We start from the raw sequence: 19,307 nt of genomic DNA on the forward strand, positions 1-19,307 counted from the left end.
GGGATGGACTCTTCAGGGCACAGTTCTGTGGATTCATGTCCTTTTTGTGGTGGATGGCTATCGGATGAGCATCCGTGTTCCACATGCTAATACATGAGGGAGGGGAGGTAGCATCTGCTATATTTCCCCCTGCCCCTTTGGGGGGGTTCTGGTGCCCAGTCTATACGAGGACCATCAAAAAGTCCAAAGTTGTGCCGGAGAGCAGCGCAAGTGCATCCCCAGTGAAGTGTAGCTGTGATTTGGCACCAAAATACCAGAAAAGCTCGGCACAGTTTTGGAGGGGGCCTGTGCCCTCAGGAGAAAGGATTTCCCCTTGGAGTTTATTAATATGATTTTTCAAGCTTATTAGGTTAACAAGGGTTCAATGAATCTGACCAGTCTTGCAGCCCTATTAGCACTGGGGTTTCTTCTCCCTAGTGTACGGGTCCCCAGCAACAGAGCTATGTGCAGATGGGAGACATTCTGCCTGCAGACGATTCAGATGATCTGGATGCTGTTTTTATGCCTTTACTTTCTCTGACAGCTACTTCCACAGTGGGGGAAGATGCAGCAATAATGGATCTGCAGGATCTTGGTGATGCTCTGGATCTTGGGGAAGATCCCACTGTGCAGAGACTGTTCAAACCTTCAACACTGATAGGGATGATCTCGGAATCCCTTCATGAGTTGAAATTGGAGATTCCTCAGACCTCAGCAGCGCAGTGCTCCCTTATGAGTAGCACGAAGCTGCAGTCTTCCTGTTTTACTGACCATCCGGACATCACAAAGATGCTCACAGTTCACTGGGAGGTGTTGGAAGGTCCTCTGCATGTGGCAAAGATTATGTCTAAGCTCTGGGAGGGAGGGATCCCCGGTGGCAGATGCCAGGCCACATACTCCCAACAAGCAGCCCGCATACCCCCAAGGGTACGCATACCACGTGTTGAGAAACACTGCTCTAAAGGACCAGGACATACTACTTTTCATATTTCCAGGCTTTATCGGCAGTATACTGGAAGTCCATTGGTCCAAACATTTTTTCAGAATGCCAGACAGCGATTTGGTGGAGCTAGGCACCTGCAATTTTCGGGAGTGTGCTCTGCTTTCACCCCAAATAAGCAATTATGACACCAAGCTTTGGCTGAGCCTCCGTCCATTGGAGGGAGGCTTTTGGCATTTCTAGAGGAATGGGTGGACATCAGCACAGATTGCTGGGTGCTGGATATTCTACGAGAGGGGTATAAACTTGAGTTTTATCGTCCCCTCTCAGAGCTTTTTCTGGACTCCCCTGTGGGGAAACCGGAAAAAGAAGCAAATGTCATACCAATCCAGAGATTACTGGATATAACAGCCATAGAGCTCGTTCCAGAATCCGACTCAGGCTCCTGCAGATACTCAATATATTTCATCATGGTAAAGAAAGACTCCAAAGACTGAAGACTGATCATGAATCTCAAAGCAGTCAATGTGGCCCTCAATATTCTTTGGTTCCAAATGGAAACGGTGAGGTTGGTGATTGCCTCATTCGCACAGGAGGAATTTCTGGCTTCTCTGGATTTGACAGAGGTCTGCCTTCATATTCCCATTTTTCCAGAGCACAGTTGTGTCCTTACCTTTGGCCTGGCGACAGCACCTCAGACCTTCACCAAAGTAGCACACCTTCGCAGGTGTAGTGGCACACAACAAAGTGGTGTAGTGGCACACCTTCACAGGATCAGTATCCGAATCCACCCATATCTAGATTATTGGCTTATCAGGGCCCAGTCAGAGTCTGAAAGATGCCAAGCAGTTCACAGAGTCGTCTAGTTGCTGCAGAGACTAGGTTGGGTGGTCAATTTTTGGAAGAGTCACCTCGTTCTGATGCAAGACCTGGAATACCTGGGAGTCCATTTCACCACGGGTGTAACAAGGTGTTTCTTCCGGAGTCACGCAAGGAGACACTTCTCCAGTTGATATGTGTTTTTCTGAGCACAAGCCCTAACAGCCTGACAATATTTGCAGGTTCTGGGATTGATGATAACAACCATAGATGTGGTCCCCTGGGCGAGAGCTCACATGTACCCACTTCAAGAGACTTTGATCTACATCAACTTCTCCCCTGGACACTGGAAGCTCTTTGCAGTCTAACCTGGTGGTTGAATCCTCTCTCCATAGGAGTTCCCCATCGTATCTCCATCTGGGTTATCTTGATGATGGACACCACTGGGGGCACTTTGTGTAGACCATCTGGCCCAGGAATGTTGGTCTCCTTCCGAGAGAAAGTGTTTGATCAATTACTTGGAGCTTCGAGCAATTTGGCTGGCTCTCCTGCAGTTTGAGAGTACACTCCAGAAAAAGGCAGTTCGAGTCTTCTTGGGACAATGTCACAACAGTAGCCTATGTCGATCGCCAGGGGGCACCGGGAGTGCACCTTTTATGACTGGAAGCCCAAATGCTCTTTTGATGAGCTCAAAATCGCTCTAGGTGGCTCATGTAGCAGTGGACAACATGCAAGTGTATTATCTCAGCTGCCAAACTCTAGATCCAGGAGAATGGCCGCTGTCCTAGAGAGCCTTCTCATGTATAATGAAAAGATGGGGACATCTTGACGTTTGACCTGATGTCATTGGCAACCAACAAGAAGGTGGCTCTAGAGTCTTATGTCCAGTCAGAGGGAGATTGGAATGATTGGGGATCGGATTTGATGCTATTACTCCCTGGTGTGGATTCCTTGGTTTTGGAGGATTCCAGATCCCAGCAGGGGTCCCCGGATCAAGAGTCTTTAATGATCCTGGATAAAGGGGAGGACCCAGTGGTGTGGCACCTTTTTAAACCAGTGGGCTTACTGGTGGTAATTACAGAATCGTTGTGACTGCTAAAGTTACATTCTCCTCACCACTCATGAGCACAGTCATGGGCTGTGCTAAGCCACAGTCTACCTGATTTCCTTCTCATCCGGACATCATCATGATGTTGACAAAGAGCAGTGGAATGTTCCAGAAAGTCCCCTGTGGATGGCGAAGATAATGATTAAGTTGTATCCGATGGCTCAGGAATTTTAGACGTTTTGTGTTTTGCCTAAAGTAGATTCCTTAGTAGCTCAGGTCATCTGCCGCACTTTCCTTCCCAGTGAGTGCAGGGGAGTCCTAAAAGATACACAGGAATGCAGGTTGGATTTGGTTCTCAAAAGATAGTTTGAAGTGCTGACTTTGGGACTGTAAGTAGCGGCGTGAGTAAGGTCTTGGCCTTTTCTAGCTCGGCCCGCAGAATGCTTGGATTCCTTTTAAAGGCAGATGCTGTTTGAGAAGGGCCTGAATGACCTCAGGGTCTGCATGGTGGAGCAGCGGCCTAGGTCCCTGCCTGACAACAGGCCACGGGTCCCTGGCAGGGCTGATCGGGGCTCCTTTAGAGGCTTTGCAACATTCTCTTCCACGTAGAGAGTGTTTTTAGCTTCCCAGCAATATTTCAGGGATGCCAGATGCTCTTAGGGCACTGTGTTGCACCCAGCAGTGGCCCCTAAGAAGTCCCAATAATGCCAAGGAGGAGGCTTCTCTATCCCAGATGGGGGGTGGCTGAGAGCCCACTGGGAAGCCTAGGCTGCAATTTGCTCAGACATTATCCAGGAAGGCTAAAAGCTGGAGTTTTCATCCCCTCTACTAGATCTCTTTGTGGACTCTCCCGCTGGATGCCTCAAGAAAGCAGATAAAGTTTGGGCGATGGTAATGCAGCTCTTAGCTATAGAGGCCATACAAGAGGTGCTATCCACAGAATCGAGCTTGGGCAGATATTCCATGTATTTCATCATGCCCAAGAAAGACTCCGAGGAGTTGAAGCCCATCCTGGATCTCAAAGTGGTCAATGCCCCTCCAGTGGTGACTAGGATCTTCCAACTCTTGCAAGATTTGGGTTGGGTGATCAACTTCCTGAAGAGTCATCTAGTACTTTCACAATCCCTGGAGTATCTAGGAGTTCACTTCAACACTTTGAAAGGCCATGTTTTTCTTCCAGAGCCACACACAGGACCAAGACACTGAAGACACCAATTATGTGGATCAGTAATTGATATGGTCCTGCTGCATCAAGTACACCGCTTAAAACCATTGGATAGCTTTGGCTTGGAGGGAAACATCACCAATGCAAGATCGAAGGACTTGGTTGTCCTGGGAGGTCGAGTAGATGGGTCACCAAAAACAATTTGATGTTCCCACCTGAAAACAGACTTGTTACGGGCTGAAAGCCTGAAAACGAAAATTGAAAGAAATAGCCTTTTGTGAAAAGGGAAGAAGGAAATGAAAAATACTGAAGAAAATAAACACAGGAAGGCACAAAAACTTGAGTTTGATGCGCTTTGGGCTGACTCCAAAGAGTACAACTTCTCAGCCCCACAGAAAACTGAGAACTGATGGTCTCTTGAGCCAATGTTGGGCAGGATGGCACCTGTGCGTGTATGGTACAGGCAGTCTCAAGACCTTCAAAAGATTTAAAGTGATGGTACACTTTTTTTACTGCCCATACCAGGCTCTGCGGATGACATCACCCACATATGAGGGTATGCTACCTTCTTGTCCTAGGATAAATTAAGGTATATAAACATAATAGCATCTCAACTAAGCCATCAACTCCTCACAGTTTTAACTATGCCCACCTTCAAAACAACACCCAATATCTGTAAAAGCACTCTCGCAAGCTACTGTAAGCAATTCAATTAGAGCAAAGTATATGAATTTTGGTTGATACTGTCGCCTTAGTTTTCACTAAATATTATTTAAAAAATTGCAACCAGACTTGTGCCTACCTACCTATATTGTTGACCATTTCAAATTTGCAGACAGAAGACATTTTGTTTGTGACTCTAGAATTTTGTTTCCCCTCAGTTAAGGGTTGTCTTTACAAGTGGTTTTTCAATAGAATTTTGGCCTATCAAGCAGCCTTTTGGGATAAGAAGTTTAGTAATTTGATCTCAAGTTCCAATTCCTACTTAAATTTTAGGAAATTGTTAAACTTATCTTTTTGAGAAAATTTTCAAATAAGTGAATTGTAATTCCTCTGTGAATGCGCAGTCTCTCTTTAAACACTGTAAACTGCACTGAACTGTCAGGTAGCTGCGGTATATAAGTGTATTATGTTTTGTTATTAAAATAAATCCTAACCCTCAAATGTTCCAGATTAAACTTGAAGTAAAAGATGGAATGTCTCAAATTGCTCTGCAGTGGGACTTAAAATATTCCTGGCCTTAAAATATTCCTGGTGATAGCTTAACATTCTCTCCTAGGCCCCCATTTCACCTCTTTCAGAACATGTGCCAGACTTTTCTGATGCGAACCAGGCATGCACTGTATTCACTGGCACAATCCACTGATATTTCCCAGTGCGTCTGCATTTCCATTAAGATAATATCCCATAGACATACCAGGGCTGTAACCATTTGAGCTGGTGTTTTTCATAAGTATTAACTCACAGGATGATGGCATATCATCTTCATTTTACAGATCCACAAATGTTTTGTGTTTATATTAATACAAAACAGTGATAAATAGGTCCCATCCTTCTCACATACAGTGGTACCTCGGTTTACAAGTGCTCCGGTTTGTGAGTGTTTTGCAAGACGAGCAAAACATTCGCAAAATCGGCGCCTCGGAAACTGAGCATGGCTCGATTTACAAGCCCCCCCCTGCAATCCGGCACCCTCCCCCCGCGATTGGGCACCCCCCCAGCTGCGATTGAGCCCCCCCCACCGCGATTGGGCACCCCCCCACCGCTGCTTACTATCATCTGGGCACCGGCACCAGCATATCCTGTGCGTTGGTGCCGGTGCCCGAAGATCGGCCTCCTCTTCTTGCTGGGCCTTGAGCATCTGCGCATGCTCAAGGCCTGCGAGTTCACAGAGAGAACATGAACTCGCAGGCTTTGAGCATGCACAGATGCTCAAGGCCCAGCAAGAAGAGGAGGCCGATCTTCGGGCACCGGCACCAACGTACAGGACATGCCGGTGCCCAGATGACAGTAAGCAGCGACGGGAGGGGGTGCCCAATTGCGGCGGGGGGGTGCCCGATCGCGGGGGGGAGGAGGGTTGCCGGATCGCAGGGGGGCCTTCGGGGGGGAGCAATACGAGGGTCATTTCATAAATAATGCACACTATATATATATATATATTTTTTTTTTTATTGACATGTTTTATTTTTTTTTTAAAGTATTTCTTTACAATCCTTCAATATGGGCTCCTTTTACAACCAGCTGGACTGAACGACAGTATGGAGTGGCATACTATAGTTTGACAGATGGCCCCGCCTTTCTTGGATCATGAGGGGCATAGAGACGGTGGATAGGGACAGATTCTTCAGACTGAAGGGGACAGCAAATACGAGGGGACATTCTGAGAAACTGAAGGGAGACAGGTTCAAAACAAATGCAAGGAAGTTTTTTTTCACCCAAAGGGTCGTGGACACTTGGAATGCGCTACCGGAGGAAGTGATCAGGCAGAGTACGGTACAGGGATTCAAGCAGGGATTGGATGGATTCCTGAGGGATAGAGGGATCGTGGGGTACTGAGTAAACCAACCTGGTCGTGCATGTGCAAGACCGGAGGGCTAGGACTTCGATAGGAGGGCAGAACTTAAATGGGAACCCAAGGTGGCAAGGGAGCCCCTTCTGATGATTCAGACAGGCCTTGACCTGTTTTTGGCCGCCGCAGGAGCGGACTGCTGGGCAAGATGGACTTGTGGTCTGACCCGGCAGAGGCACTGCTTATGTTCTTATGTTCTTATGATGGATGACGTTTCCTGCTTTGGCCTTTTAGCGCGCAGTTGCGCTCCTCTTTGTTATCTCCGCCCTCCCCCAGCCGGCTCGATGGTCTTCAGAGTTAGTTATTCTGGTTCCTGAGGAAGGGAGTTTTTGTTCCCGAAACCATGCCTGGTTGACCTACTTTTCTTGCGGATTTCCTTGCTTTCGGGTGTCTGCCTCACCACTTATTTCCAGCTAAGTCGGCGTTTTTGATTCTTGTGGGAGTTCTTGGGGGAGGTTCTCTAAGAGACTGTTGATTGACTTCACTCGTGTGTGTTGCTTTGTGCTTTATTTTTTGCACTTTTTGCACTTATTGATTTATTTCACATACCTTGGAAGTGCCCCATGATGGTGTGGGGGCAGGGACTGGTTGTCCTTGTCTCATGATGTGAGCGTAGGAGCATTGCTCCCTTTGCTGTTATATCACACTGAGGGCATTCCTTCACTAAATTAAATTAAATTACTCTAATTACTCTTTGGAGTTTCACTGCTTGTGTGTTCACGAGTGTTGGTCAGTGAGCAGTCTCTTCGACGACCAATTGATCTTTACTGCCTCTTTTTCTGGTATCTTGCTAAGCTTCTTTGGCAGGCTTTTTGGAGTTCTTTTTTGTTCTTTAAAAGCATTCATAAACAGTTGTGTCGTCAACAGTTATGAATAACATAATACAATTTAATCCAAATAACAATAACCTGCAGTTATACATATACCAGGAAACAAAAGGGAGGAAAGACTCTAAAAAGGCTCAACACTTACAAAAAGGGTTACTGTATAATAGCAGTAGAAAAACAATTTTAACTGGTAGAATCAATGAGTTGTAATTATTACCAGATATGAAGTATCTTATCCCTATCTGTTGTAGTACAGACTGCATAAAAGTCGGACCTATGACATAATACAATTGTTCTCGTATTTCTTTTACTCCAGATTTCTGTACAGAGTGGCCAGCTGTGTTAGACAGTGATGAGAAATGTGAACAGCATTTTCCTATTGAAATTGAGACTGCAGATTACATTTCAGCAGGACTGTCTCTCCGCAATCCCAAAGCAAGAATTGTGACCTTATCAGTAAGTGGTACATAACACTACAACAGCTCATGTATGGGAAACCATCACAGAAACACTCTAACAGTATTGCAACACTGTTACGGAAGCTCAAGAATTGTAACATCATTACAGAAGCTCATAAAAACCGCTCTGAATTGATTCTCCAGTCATTAGTTGCGGTATAGAAGCTTTCAATAAACATTGATTTCATGTATAAATAATATTTCTTGGAGGTATTCATATGTTTGAATTCTGGATTCCTTTTGATAAATCATTCTAAAACAGAGGTGGTGTTCTTTAAAGCTACAGCTTCAGCTCTTCTCTCCTCCTCCAGTTTCCTGTCTATTAACTTAGAGGAATTGAATCAGCATCCATTTGACTTCTGTGAGCAGTAGCACCGGTTGTCAAGGCTTCAACCTTGGCTACTGTCCATTTCTGCATCTTTTAAATGCATTGATAATTTAATCATCTTGAAAAAGAAGATCTGTCTAACTTGGAGCATGTTTCAAACTGGCTTAGCTCATGCTTGGATCAGAAATGTCTGAGCAGCAAACTGGCTGATTGTGTCCACATATTAATGGTTTTCTTTATATATGGAAAAAGGTGATGATATGAACCATTTCCCATTGATAATAAGTCTAGTGCTGAAACAGTTTGTGTAAATTAATAATTTGAGTAGTAGCTGAAGCTTATTTGTGTGAGGACAACTAATAGAGGAATTAAGGAAAAGTTGAAGAAACATATTTTGCATCCTACACATCTCTCTTATTTTCTACTAAATTTTTACCGAGTTGGGATAATTACTGCCTTTTTGGTTAAGATGAATTATATAAGCTTTTAAGGAAAATTGGGCAGGAGAGAGTGTATATAGAAACTATCTGATATATATTTATTGAGTTAGAGATTTTTATTTCTCTTCTTCCCCAATCCCCCCACCCCTAAGGTTAAGCTCTCCAGTTTAAACGTGGATGACCATGCAAAGAAGAAACTCATTAAACTTGTAGGAGAGCGGTACTGTAAGAATACAGATACACTTACCATCACAACGGACAGGTATGATAAAACAAGTTTTTTGTACTTAATATACCACTGTTAAGACCAAGCTCATTCAGCGGTGTACATAATAAAACCAATAAAAAAATTCCCCAGAAAGGAACTACATGAATAAAAGAACAGACACTCCCAAACGCCCAACCTATAACATACATACCATAAGATTAAAGAAATAAAGTTAACAAAAATACATGTATTCTCCACCTCTTACAGATTCTACCATCGTACTCTATTGCCATATTATATTTCTTGTAATTCAGAGCTGACTGAAAAAATAGGCTTTCGGATGCTTTCTAAAGCAAATTATAGACAATTCTTTTCTTAAACCGTGGAGTAAATCATTCCCCAAAGTTGGAGCTAAATAGAAGAATGCCCTATTGTACTGGACAAATATGCCTCCTTCACTCTGACACCTGTAGCAGAGAGGCCTGACTTGAACGCAGTATGTGATATAAAATATAAGATATAACCAGTTTAGCTAATGTTTTGGGTATTCCAATTTTTAACACCTTATATAAGATAACTAAGATCTTAAACCATATAAGATAGTATACCGGGAGCCAATGATTTTCAAGTAGCAAAGGGGTAGCATGCTCAAACCTGCCCACTCTGCAAAATGCGCCTGTGAGTTTGGTTGGCAAAGTTTGAAGCTGTTTTCAGGTTCTTTTGAGAAAACAGGTAATACAGTATTTGCATATGCTAATTTAAACATGAATAATGAATGTTCTAAAGTAAAAAATGAATCTCTATTAAATTCTGCACTGCTCTCAATTTATATAGGGTAAAAATAATAATGCCTTACTATATTTTTCACATGATCCGCGAATGTCAGTGTTGCATCAGATGTGACGCCTATGTACTTAAAAGAATTAGCTATCGAAATTGACCGTCCAAGAAGATGTACTGATGTTATAGATTGTTCCCAGCCATTAGGCTACCAGTTTGTTCCACACTTAAAAACATACGGAATTGGGGGCGTGGCTTAGATGCTGATGAGACTAGACTCAGTTACTGAGCTCCTCACCTCCCTGCAATTGAAATCAGTTTTTTCAGAGATTTCTGTTTAAAATTTGGATATTTGATGGCTGCTACCAAACTAAGCTGGACACAGCTTTTGGAGGATCCAGTGGGGGAAAGAGATCAAAAACCAATCAACTGACACCATCAAAGGTCCCTTTGCCAAAAGAATCTTCAGAAGTGCTGGAGGCATTGCTAACAGAGATGAATGCCATGAAAAGTTTACTTTCTGACATCAATATTAAAGCAACAAATCTGCGAGATGAAGTTGCCAACATATCTCAACAATTGGCTGTTTGTATGGCTCAAACGGAAAACTTAGAAAAAAGGGTTACAGGTATGGAAAAAAAATTTAATATATGCATTGCAGATCATAAGATGATTCAGAAGCTTAATAAAGAGATGGAAGACATGAGCAACTGCTCCAGACGGATAATGTCCGTATTTTAGGTTTACCGGAAAGGCAGAAGGGGGTAATCCAATTAACTTTGTGAAAACTTTCATCACAAAATTGTTATCCCTCAAATTTTCTGCGTCCTTTGAAGTAGAGCAGGCGCATAGGATCCTGGGAAGATTAAACAGTAAAGCTATTGGTCCATGACCCTTAATCTTTAAGGTGTTGCTTTTTAATCAGGCATTTGATATCTTAAATGCCGCTAAAGAGAGAAAGAATTTAAAATGGCAAGAGGGGAAAATAGTACTAGTCCCAGACTTTGCAAAACGAACGGCAGATCTGAGAAAGCAAATGCTAACCCTTAGACTACAACTTAAACAACTTGGAGCATGGTATGGATTACTATATCCATCTACAATGTGGAATACTTTGAATAATAAAACTTATCATTATGATAACATTGAGTCTTTAAAGGATTTCGTTGATCAATTGCATTCAATGGAATAACTGTCATTCACTTTAAGGTTCTATAACGATCTTTTTGAGGGCATCAACATTTACTTTATTGTCTAGAAAACTATGAATTTCGGTGATATTTCCAAGTATCATAATTTAAATTAATAAAGTTACCTAACCTGAGGAAATTCTCTTTCGACATCAAAAGGTAGTTCCTGTGAACAGTGTCTCCTTTCCTGTTTAATGAGCTGCAGGCTGCATGAATTTCAAGAAGTGTAGTTTCTCTGAAATAAACTTTGCTTGAATAGCTATACTGCCATCTGGTGGATTTTCACTGAATATATTGGAAATGTTTTTAAATAAAAGGAAATGCACGGAAATGATTTGAACAAGGAAGCAATTAAGTAAGACAAGGAGGAATGTTGAGATTTGAAACGCAAGAAGGATCTTCAGTGCCATGGAGAGTTGATTATATATCATACAGGGAAAAGGAATAATATTTTGTTAAAGGCAGAGCTGTAAGACTAATAGTGCTGCTTGAAACTTTTATGGACAGTCAGCATTTTAAAGATTTCGTTAATGTTCATAAATAAAGTAGCAGTTTTGTGGTTTGTTTTTTAAACTGCTTTCTTTTTAAGTAGGGTCACATAGGTAAATGAACAGTTTTAGTTTATGAAGTTTTTCATTCTTGTAGATCTCTATAATTAGATTAATGCTGATGATAATTAATTTTGAAAGTACTAGAAAATAAATAATATGTATGTAGGAGTGATGAATACAGGTTTTATGGCATTAGTGGATATGCTGTTGATTTTATTTTATTGCTAATATTAGGTTCATTTCTCTGCAATGCTTAATTGAGCGTAACGTTTGGTAAGCTAAATATTTTAAATGTAAATTTATCTAGGTTAAAAGCATAAATGTAAGGAAATGGTTCTGTTTCTAAAGGGGAGTTAGGAAAGGAAGTTCTGAAATATAGTTTTACGATTTTGGTTATTAGCTGATTTATATTAATATATAAATAAATATATATTAATGGATTTGATAGAGAAATTAATAAATATATATTAATGGATTTGATAGAGAAATTAATAGAAATATATTATAATCTTCAAGTAATAAATTGATTAGATTAATTTTTAACAATCATTTTAGGACTTGTCTAGGGCTATTTGCTAATATATTTGATATAAATTAGTTACTTTATGGCTGAATGTATGTATTAATGTAATGTATTATTGTCCTGCAATAAGATGTTTGTCTTACTTTAGGGAAATCAAAATTTGCTAATAGGTGGGGAGGGGAGGGAGGTGGTTGCGGGTCTACATAGATGGGTCTGAGTTCACCATGAGATACTTAATTAGAAGGGTGGGGAGGGATTTGGGGGGAGGGACACTGGATGTGCATGATTGTTTAAATTTAGGATGGTTTGGGGGAGAGGCAATGCTTATGTTTTTATGGACCTTGGATGTGGGGAAATATTTTAATTAATCATCTGTTAAGTGGGAATTCTAGAAAACATTTGATGAAAGGTGTTGTTAAACGGAAAAATGAATCTTAAATTATTCTCTTTAAATGTTAATGGTCTCAATCATCCCATTAAGAGGAAGAAAATGCTTAATTTTTTGAAACAACAGAATGCGGATATATGCTATATCCAAGAAACACACTTATCGGCAGCAGAATCCAGGAAACTAGAAGAGGGATGGGTAAAACATTGTTGGTTTTTTTTGCCCCTGCTGTGGGAAAGAAGGCCAGGGTAGCTGTTTTGGTGAATAAGAAATGTTCAGCTAAGTTTACGAGCGGAGTTCCGCAGGGGTCGGTGCTGGGACCGCTCCTGTTCAATATCTACATAAACGACCTAGAGGCGGGAACCAAGTGTGAGGTCATTAAATTTGCAGATGACACCAAACTATACAGCAGGGCTCAAACCAGGGAAGACTGCGAAGATCTTCAAAAGGATCTAACACAGCTGGAAAAGTGGGCCGAAAAATGGCAGATGAGCTTCAACGTGGGGAAATGCAAGGTCATGCACGTGGGGAAAAAGAACCCGATGTTCACATACAAAATGGGGGGAACACCACTAGGGGTCAGCAACCTGGAGAGAGACCTGGGAGTGATGGTAGATGCATCAGCGCAATGCGCCACGGCCTCAAGGAAAGCAAACAGAATGTTGGGTATCATTAAGAAGGGTATCACAACCAGGACGAAAGAAGTCATCATGCCGCTGTATCGTGCAATGGTGCGGCCACATCTGGAGTACTGCGTCCAGTACTGGTCACCGTACCTCAAGAAAGACATGGCGGTACTTGAGGGAGTACAAAGAAGAGCAACTAGACTGATAAAGGGAATGGAAAATCTCCCATATATTGAAAGATTGAAGCAGTTGGGACTTTTCTCCCTGGAGAAGCGAAGACTTAGAGGAGACATGATAGAAACCTTCAAGATCCTGAAGGGCATAGAAAATGTAGACAGGGGCAGATTTTTCAAATTAAGGGGCGCCACAAGTACAAGGGGGCACTCGGAGAAATTGAAAGGGGACAGGTTTAGAACAAACGCTAGGAAGTTCTTTTTCACTCAAAGGGTGGTGGATACATGGAACGCGCTTCCAGAGGCTGTTGTAGACAAGAAAACATTAAATGGTTTCAAAGAAGGTTTGGATAGATTCCTAGAAGAAAAAGGGATTGAGGGGTATAGATAGGTATAGACCATTGCTCAGGCAATGGGCCTTATGGGCCACCGCGGGAGCGGACCGCTGAGCAGGATGGACCTAGAGTCTGCCTCAGCGGAGGCAACTTCTTATGTTCTTATGTTTAAACTGATTGCTGAAGATCCCTTAGGAAGATGGTTACACATGGATATGAGCTTGGAAAATAATACACTGGTGCTTTTCAATATATATGCCCCTAATTCGAATCAAATTGAGTTTTTCAAAACTCTGCAAAAGCTGATACTACCACTGGCTGCTTCTAATATAGTAGTCTATGTATGTCTAAAATATGTCTAGATTGAATTTAATTTTTCAAAACCTGACGCCTCAGCCCCACCACTCCACCGCAATATTCAGTTTAGAGAGCGGGAAGTTTGATGTGGGTGAATAAAGTGGAGTCGGATGGCAGCGGCGCCCTTGGGAGACCCTTGATAAAACACATCTTTGTGAAACATGTCGGGTCTGACTCCCTGGGTTTATGCTGAGATAAGTATAAAAAACTTTTAGAGTTTACACCACGACATTCAAAAACTGAAGAGTCTTGGAATATTTATTTCTTAAAATTTCTTAAAGTTTATTTACAATCGAATAAAAAATAAAATTAAAAACAAAAATTAAAAATCACAACGATTTAAATAACGTTACAAACCCGACAGCCAATGATGAGGCACCCACATCAAACTTCCCGCTCTCTAAACTGAATATTGCGGTGGAGTGGTGGGGCTGAGGCGTCAGATTTTGAAAAATTAAATGCAATCTAGACATATTTTAGACATACATAGATTACTATTAGTCTGGATTATATCAAACAAATACTTTTGCCACACGGTTTGCAAGCTTCTAATATAGTAGTGGCAGGAGATTTTAACGCTGTTATGATCCTATGATGGATAAAAAAACTAGTAAGATTTTGAAGTCATTGGGATTAGAAAATTTAATACAATCTTGTGGTTTGAAAGATATATGGCAGATCCTTCATTTTAATGAACGGGAATTTTCTTTTTGCTCCCATGTTCATAAATCATTCTCACGAATAGATTATATTTTTGTTTCAGATCAATTAGTTCAGCAGATAACAAATGCCATCATAGACCCAATCATTTTATCAGATCATGGTGGATTTTGGATTGAATTTAAATTTGCTGAGCAGGATAGTAGTAGACCCGTATGGAAATTTAATAATACATTGCTTGCAGACTCAAACTTTATTGAAGAATTTCAGTTAAAAATGAATGAATATTTTCAGATTAGTACCTCAGAGGAAATCTCCTTAGAAACCTTGTGGGATGCTTTCAAAGCAACCATGAGAGGACAAATCATTTCATATTCAGCATATATTAGGAAACAACTCAAAAGGGAATTTTCTAATTTGGAACAAGAAATTAAGGTCTTGGAGTTAAAATTGGCTGGAAAATGGGAACAAATTACCTTGCAGGCCCTTTTAAAAGCTAAATGTAAGTATAATGAGATTTCTTCTAAATTGGTCAGGAAAGATTTGTTTTCTCAGCAGGCCCTGTATTATGGAAACTCGAATAAAGCGGGAAGATTATTGGCAAATTTTCTCAAAGCAAAGAAAAAAAAGGTTAAAATTGTTGCAGTTAAAGATGAGAAGGGAGATACCCATTCTCAAATTGGATCTATTTTAAAACAATTTTTGGAATTTTATAAAGCTTTGTACTTATCCGAGCCTTATTCAAACAAGGAATTAGAAGGTATAGAATTTTTAAAATTAATTAAGGAAGCAAAAATTCCTGAGCATATAAAAAGAAGTCTTGAGGAGCCTATATCAATGAAAGAACTACAAGCAGCATTGAAGTCCCTTAGAGTTGGATCCGCTCCAGGTAGTGATGGTTTCACTGTAGAGTTTTATAAATCATTTCAAAATACCCTATTACCACATCTGTTAAATTTATATCAGGTTCAACTAACTAAGGGTTTTATTACAAGTACTATGGCAGAATCTTTTACTATAGTTTTGCCAGAGCCAAATAAAGATCCCATGTTGGTTTCAAATTACAGGCCTATTTCTTTAATTAATGTAGATGGAAAACTTTTGGCTAAACTATTAGCTATACACTTGGCCAAGGCTCTCCCTCATATCATTGGTATGCACCAAACAGGGTTCGTTGCTTGGAGACATTCTTCAAATAACACCAGATTGGCTTTTCATATGTTGAATTTATCAAAAGATATGAATGATCCAGCCTTCCCAGTACCTTTGTATGCAGAGAAGGCCTTTGATCGGGTAGAATGGACCTTTATGTATCAAGCAATGGAATGATGTATCGGTTCAGGATTTATTCAAATGAATCAAACCTTGTACAGTTCCCCTTCTGCCAGACTGTATATTAATAATAATTTCTCAGAACGTTTTTCTCTGAAAAGGGGAGTTAGACAAGGATGTCCGTTATCGCCTTTGCTTTTTGATATTGTATTGGAACCCTTGTTATTGGCTATTCAGCAAGCGGAGGAGATACAGGGTATTCCTTATGCAGGTCGGGAATACAAAGTATCTGCGTATGCAGATGATATTCTACTTCATTTGAGGAATCCTGAAACTACTATTCCACATTTGCTGGATTTGATAGAGAAATTGGGGAAATTTTCAGGATATAAGATAAATTGGAGTAAATCAGAGGTTCTTCCGCTTAATGTACACTGTACAAAAGGTTTATTTGATTCATTCCCCTTTCTTTGGAAGGGAGGGGGCATAAAATATTTAGGTATTTGGATAAAAAAACGCTGGAAGAGACAATGAAAGTAAATGAAAAATCTTTATTGCTAAAGGTCACAGAAATGTGTGAGCAATGGAACCCGTTACATCTTTCTTGGTGGGGGAGAGTTCAAACGATAAAGATGATGATTCTGCCTGTGGTTTGTTACCAAATGGGTATATTGCCAGTTCTTTTTCAGGGGTCCTTTTATAAAAAATTGAATAGTATGCTGACAAAATTTATTTGGCAGGGTAAAATTACAAGAATTGCTTTAGTATCTTTACAAAGACCAATTGTGGCGGGTGGGGTAAATTTTCCTAATTTTTAAAGGTATCGTCAATCCTATATTATGCGTCAAGGTATGTATTGAATCCTCCCAGAGCTAATGGAAAAGTTCCCAGATTGGTTGACGTTGGAATGGCATCTCATGTTTCCTCTGAGATTAAGCCATGTTCTCAGTATCAAAATGCCTAGGTATATAAAGAAAATAGAATATTAGTAGATACATGGAAAACCTTAAGATATGTTAATAGCTTAACTCCTATTTCAATACTTAAATCAACTTATCAGACCCTATGGCTAAACTCCAAGATTCAAATTGGCAGATTTAAGGTCATCTGGAAATATTGGATGAAGGCAGGTATACGCACTTTAGATGATGTTATTTCTAATAGTAAGCTGCTTGACTTTTCACAACTGCAACACAGATATGATCTTAATAAATCACAAAATTATAAGTGTTGCAATTGAAGCAGGCCATTCAGGTAGGGTTCCCTGAATGGAAAAATCTTAGTAATCAGTATAGTTTGCTGTTCTTGTGTTTTCTGGTGGATTTTCTGGGACACCAGGCTGCTCAGTGGTACAAATTAATATCTGGATTTATGAATAAGAAACCAAAGACTGGTCTTCGGGACATTTTGAGCATTGAGATTAAGCATCAAATTACTACGTCTCAATGGCCACGAATTTGGTCTTGGAGGATGAGATGTACAGTGTCTGCATCTATGAGACAAACTTGTTTTTTTCTTTTACATAGAGCATTATGGACCCCAGTTCGTTTACAGAAGTTAAATAGCTCTAAGTCAAATAGATGCTGGCACTGTCATCTCGAAGCTGGGACATTAGATCATTTGTTATTCTATTGTCCATTGATTCTTGCTTTTTGGAAATCAATATGGGGTCAAATAAATTGTATGTTGGCATTATTGTATGATACTGTGCTGTTTGGCATGTCAATGAGGGTTAAGAGCCAAATATCATCTAAGAATAACAGGCTTCTACTTATTATGACAAGGGTTGCCATACAACAGATTACGAGTAATTAGAAAAACTGGAAGAGACTTAATTACAGTTTCTAGTGGAACTCTTTGTCACATTTATAAAATGGAAAGGACAATAGCCACACAGCAGGGGAATTTTAGAAAATTTCAGGAGATTTGGGAGCCATTAACAAAATATTGTAATGATTGAATATTATTTTTCCCCTTAAAAATGCACATCCAGGATGGGGGGAGGGGGGAAGGGTTTTTTGATTTGACTATTAAATAAGGTATATAGGAATGGGGTTTATGGTAGGTTTTCTTGAATTTAAAGAATGTTATTGATTGGGGGGGATAAATTCTGATACGGATTTTAACAGAATATTAAGTGTTGTATTTGAGTTTAAAATGTTATAAATGCTGTTACACTTATTGTAAATTTTTTAAAAATGAATAAAGAATTGGGGAAAAAAAAACTATACGGAATTTTTCCACAGGGTACAGTAGTCATGACCATAGATTATCCCAGGACAAGCAGGCATGATATACTCACATATGGGTGATGTCATTCCACGGAGCCCCAGCGCAGGCAACTGCCAAAGGGCACCCGCACTTCCAAAGACTTTAGAAAATGCACAATTGACCACACCATGCATGCGCGAGTGTCCCCCTCCGTCGACGTAGCTGCGTGATTCCCCAGTTCATTTTTTTCCACTCAGCTGAAAAGTCATGTTTTTTCGAAACGTCTGCACCGTAGCTCTTCCCTTCCACTTTCGCGTGTATTTTTTTCTTTAAATTATCCAATTTTTTATTCTCTACAAATTAACGTCAGTGGCATCAGTGACACGGCAGCAGAGGGAAGACCCCGGTGGGGAAGGCAGCAGAGCAGCCTGTTCAGTGCTGCCGCTGCTGCTGCTTCGAACAGAGGCATGTAAGCCTCGCGGTGGGAGGGTCGGCGGGGTTCTGCTGTGTGGGATGGGATGGGAGTGAGAGAAGGAAAGATGCTGCACAAGGGGATGGGTTGGAGGGGTCATCTGGGTTCTGCTGCATGTGGGGGATGGGCGTGAGAGATGGAAAGATGCTGCACAAGGGGATGGTTGGAGGGGTCATCTGGGTTCTGCTGCATGTGGGGGATGGGAGGGAGAGATGGAAAGATGCTGCATAGGGGGATGGGTTGGTGGGATCATCGGGATTCTGCTGCATGTGGAGGATAGGAGGGAGGGATGGAAGGATGCTGTGCAGAGGGATGGGTTGGCGGGGTCATCGGGGTTCTTCTGCACTTGGAGGATGGGAGGGAGAGATGGAAGGGTGCTGCACATGGGGGATAAGAGGGAGAGATGGAAATGTGCTGCACAGGGGGTTTGGGTTGGCGGGGTCATCGGAGTTCTGCAAGCTCAGGGCTCCCACTGATTCTGCATTATAATAAGTCGTATAATTTCTATTACGATATTATAACTTAATAATAGTAGAAATGTAATGTATATTGTGTATAAAACTGCCCTATGAACCTCCCCTCCTTACCTGTCCCTGGAAAAATTAGCTTCTCTAAAAGCGGTCTTGGTGTCAAAAAGGTTGGGGATCACTGGGTAAAATCACTTATGGACTCCTCAGGCCTGTTGACATCGATATGCCAAATTTGTGCAGTGGGGCACATGAGGAGGGATAGAAGCGCTGGACTTAGCCCCCTCTGGTCCCTCTAAAGCAGGGATCTCAAAAGTCCCTCCTTGAGGGCTGCAATCCAGTTGGGTTTTCAGGATTTCCCCAATGAATATGCATTGAAAGCAGTGCATGCAAATAGATCTCATGCATATTCATTGGGGTAATCCTGAAAACCCGACTGGATTGCGGCCCTCAAGGAGGGACTTTGAGACCCCTGCTCTAAAGGGTTGGAGTAGTAGCTCAGTTGTTGTGTTAAAAATCCC

At 41.2% G+C, this 19,307-nt stretch overlaps 1 protein-coding gene across 1 annotated transcript in view; it reads left to right on the plus strand.

The window, feature by feature from the left end:
• Nucleotides 1–19,307, plus strand: part of MRPS35 (mitochondrial ribosomal protein S35) — a 133,993-nt gene that overhangs the window by 58,131 nt on the left and 56,555 nt on the right. The window contains exons 5-6 of the mRNA XM_033953294.1: nucleotides 7,664–7,803; nucleotides 8,726–8,835. Coding sequence (XP_033809185.1) covers nucleotides 7,664–7,803; nucleotides 8,726–8,835 — 250 coding nt within the window. The remainder of the gene's footprint in view (nucleotides 1–7,663; nucleotides 7,804–8,725; nucleotides 8,836–19,307) is intronic.

This window comes from Geotrypetes seraphini, chromosome 7, assembly GCF_902459505.1.
Source record: "Geotrypetes seraphini chromosome 7, aGeoSer1.1, whole genome shotgun sequence".
In the NCBI taxonomy this organism is placed as follows: domain Eukaryota; kingdom Metazoa; phylum Chordata; class Amphibia; order Gymnophiona; family Dermophiidae; genus Geotrypetes; species Geotrypetes seraphini.